Source organism: Brassica napus, chromosome C9, assembly GCF_020379485.1.
Source record: "Brassica napus cultivar Da-Ae chromosome C9, Da-Ae, whole genome shotgun sequence".
NCBI lineage: Eukaryota > Viridiplantae > Streptophyta > Magnoliopsida > Brassicales > Brassicaceae > Brassica > Brassica napus.
The window spans coordinates 29,598,625-29,600,682 of NC_063452.1; the positions used below are offsets into that span (position 1 = coordinate 29,598,625).

The 2,058-nt window shown below is 49.1% G+C and overlaps 1 protein-coding gene across 1 annotated transcript; it reads left to right on the forward strand.

Moving 5' to 3' along the window:
- The first annotated feature begins 270 nt into the window (after positions 1-270).
- On the forward strand, positions 271-1,485 carry LOC106358403. Its single transcript, XM_013798200.1, has one exon. The coding sequence runs from the start codon at positions 271-273 to the stop codon at positions 1,483-1,485; it is 1,215 nt and encodes a 404-aa protein (XP_013653654.1).
- Positions 1,486-2,058: the final 573 nt, after the last annotated feature.

Sequence of the window (2,058 nt, forward strand, 5' to 3'; positions counted from 1 at the left end):
GGATCAACGGAAAGGCAGGGGGAACCGAGAACGCGGACCCCACCGTCGAACCATTCGATCCCCGAAAGTTGAACTCCATCCACCACGAGGACCCTCCATCAGGCGGGATTCAATAACCTAACAGAACCGGCTCGGAGGCACGACCTTCGTGCCCCCATCAATATCGACTCCCAAAGAGAAGACATAGGGATCCCGAGTGAAACCGGAGTGTTTCAGAATTATATCGAGAGGAACGACGCCGAGCTCAAAAGAATACATGCCATCGTACATATGGCAACGAGCTCTGCCCCAGATATCGACATGGTCATCGAGGAAACAAGAAGGACTCCATTTACAAACAAAATTGCCAGCGTGAGGCTGCATTATGTTGGGAAATTAAAATTCCCCGAATACGCAGGAAACTGGGACCCAAAGGCCCACGTACGAGCCTTACGTCTAGCAATATCAAGAGCACACCTCACCGACGACGAAAAGGAGTCTGGTTACAGCCGCTTCTTCGCCGAGAACCTCATGGGGGCCGCCCTCGAATGGTTCGCCGGACTAGAAGAAAACTTGATTGGCAATTTCACCCAGTTGGTATCTACGTTCCTCAAAAAGTACTTAGTCTTCATGGAAACAAGAGTTACCGAGGCAGATCTTTGGAATCTCAAGCAGGCGCGTTTCGAGCCGCTGAGAGCGTACATAAACAAGTTCCGAGAAATCAAAGCCAAGATTTCGTATCCAAACGAAGTCGTCGCCTTGGCAGAATTGAAGAATGGCGTTTGGTTCTCATCCAAATTCAGGGAAGAACTGACAGTACGAGCACCTATCTCGTTGGATGACGGCTTACACCGAGCCTCTTACTTCGCCACCCACGAGGAAGAGGTCGCAGCCTTAAAGGAGCAATATAGCGCGAACAAGAATAATGCGGCCAAAAAGCCAACCGCTCCCAAAGAACCAGCGACCAAAGGGCAACATTCCTACGCAATAAATAACTCACCGCAAAAGACTTCAACATACGACCTCAGGAAATATTGCGCTTTTCATGACTGCAAAGGCCACGCGACCGAAGAATGTCGAGCGGCGATTCGCATTCAGAACGAAAATAAAAAATCCAGCGAAGAAACCGGAGAGGAAGAGGAAGAGCCAATGACTCCAAAATCTAACCGAAAAGCCAAAGTCTCGACGAACAAAAGAGGGAGGGAAACCAAACCGGAATCATCGAGCTCTCCACCCCCAGCTCCGAAGAAAAGAGTCGACATGATTTTGTGGGGGCCAAACAGTAACACAACCGACGAAATCAAGAGCCAAACCGAAGGTAATATATTCATCGAGGTCATGGTAGCAATCCGCACATTAGAAAAACCCGATGAAGCTACTCCTCCACCCAGTGTCACTCAGTACAACCCTAACACAGAGTCTCCCTGCGGAAAAATCCCCAACTTCAAGCGAAAGAACAAGATGACCAAAATTGGCAAGCTACTAGAAAAATCAACTGCCCTATAAATTCGAAAAAAGACAGAATGCATACCCTTAATGTTTGGGGGGGACAGAGGCACTACCGACCAACACTAACCAGGAAATGGAATTTTCTGGCCCACGACAAAGGCAAAAAACGAATCGACTTCATTTACGGAGGTTCCAAGTTCTGCAATTCGGTCAACTCGATTAAAGCATACCAACATAGAGCTGAAAACAACGTAGGGGTGAGAGAGCCCCTATCAGGTCCCGACTACGAAATCACCTTCGACAAAAACGAGACCGCAAAACTCGACAAACCACATGACGACGCCCTCGTAATACGACTCGACGTCGGCGGTTGCGAACTATCTCGAGTAATGATCAACACCGGAAGCTCGGCTGATGTCCTCTTCTACGACGCGTTCAAAAGAATGGGATTCACCAAAGCACTCCTAAAGCAAGAGCGAACTCCCCTCATAGGGTTCGCAGTAGAAACCACCTACTCCCTCGGATCGATCGAGCTCGCGGTAACCGCTGGGGAAGTTAGGAAAATCGTAGAATTCATCGTGATAGACCGTCCAGCCCCGTTCAACACAATCCTCGGGAGGACTTGGCTAT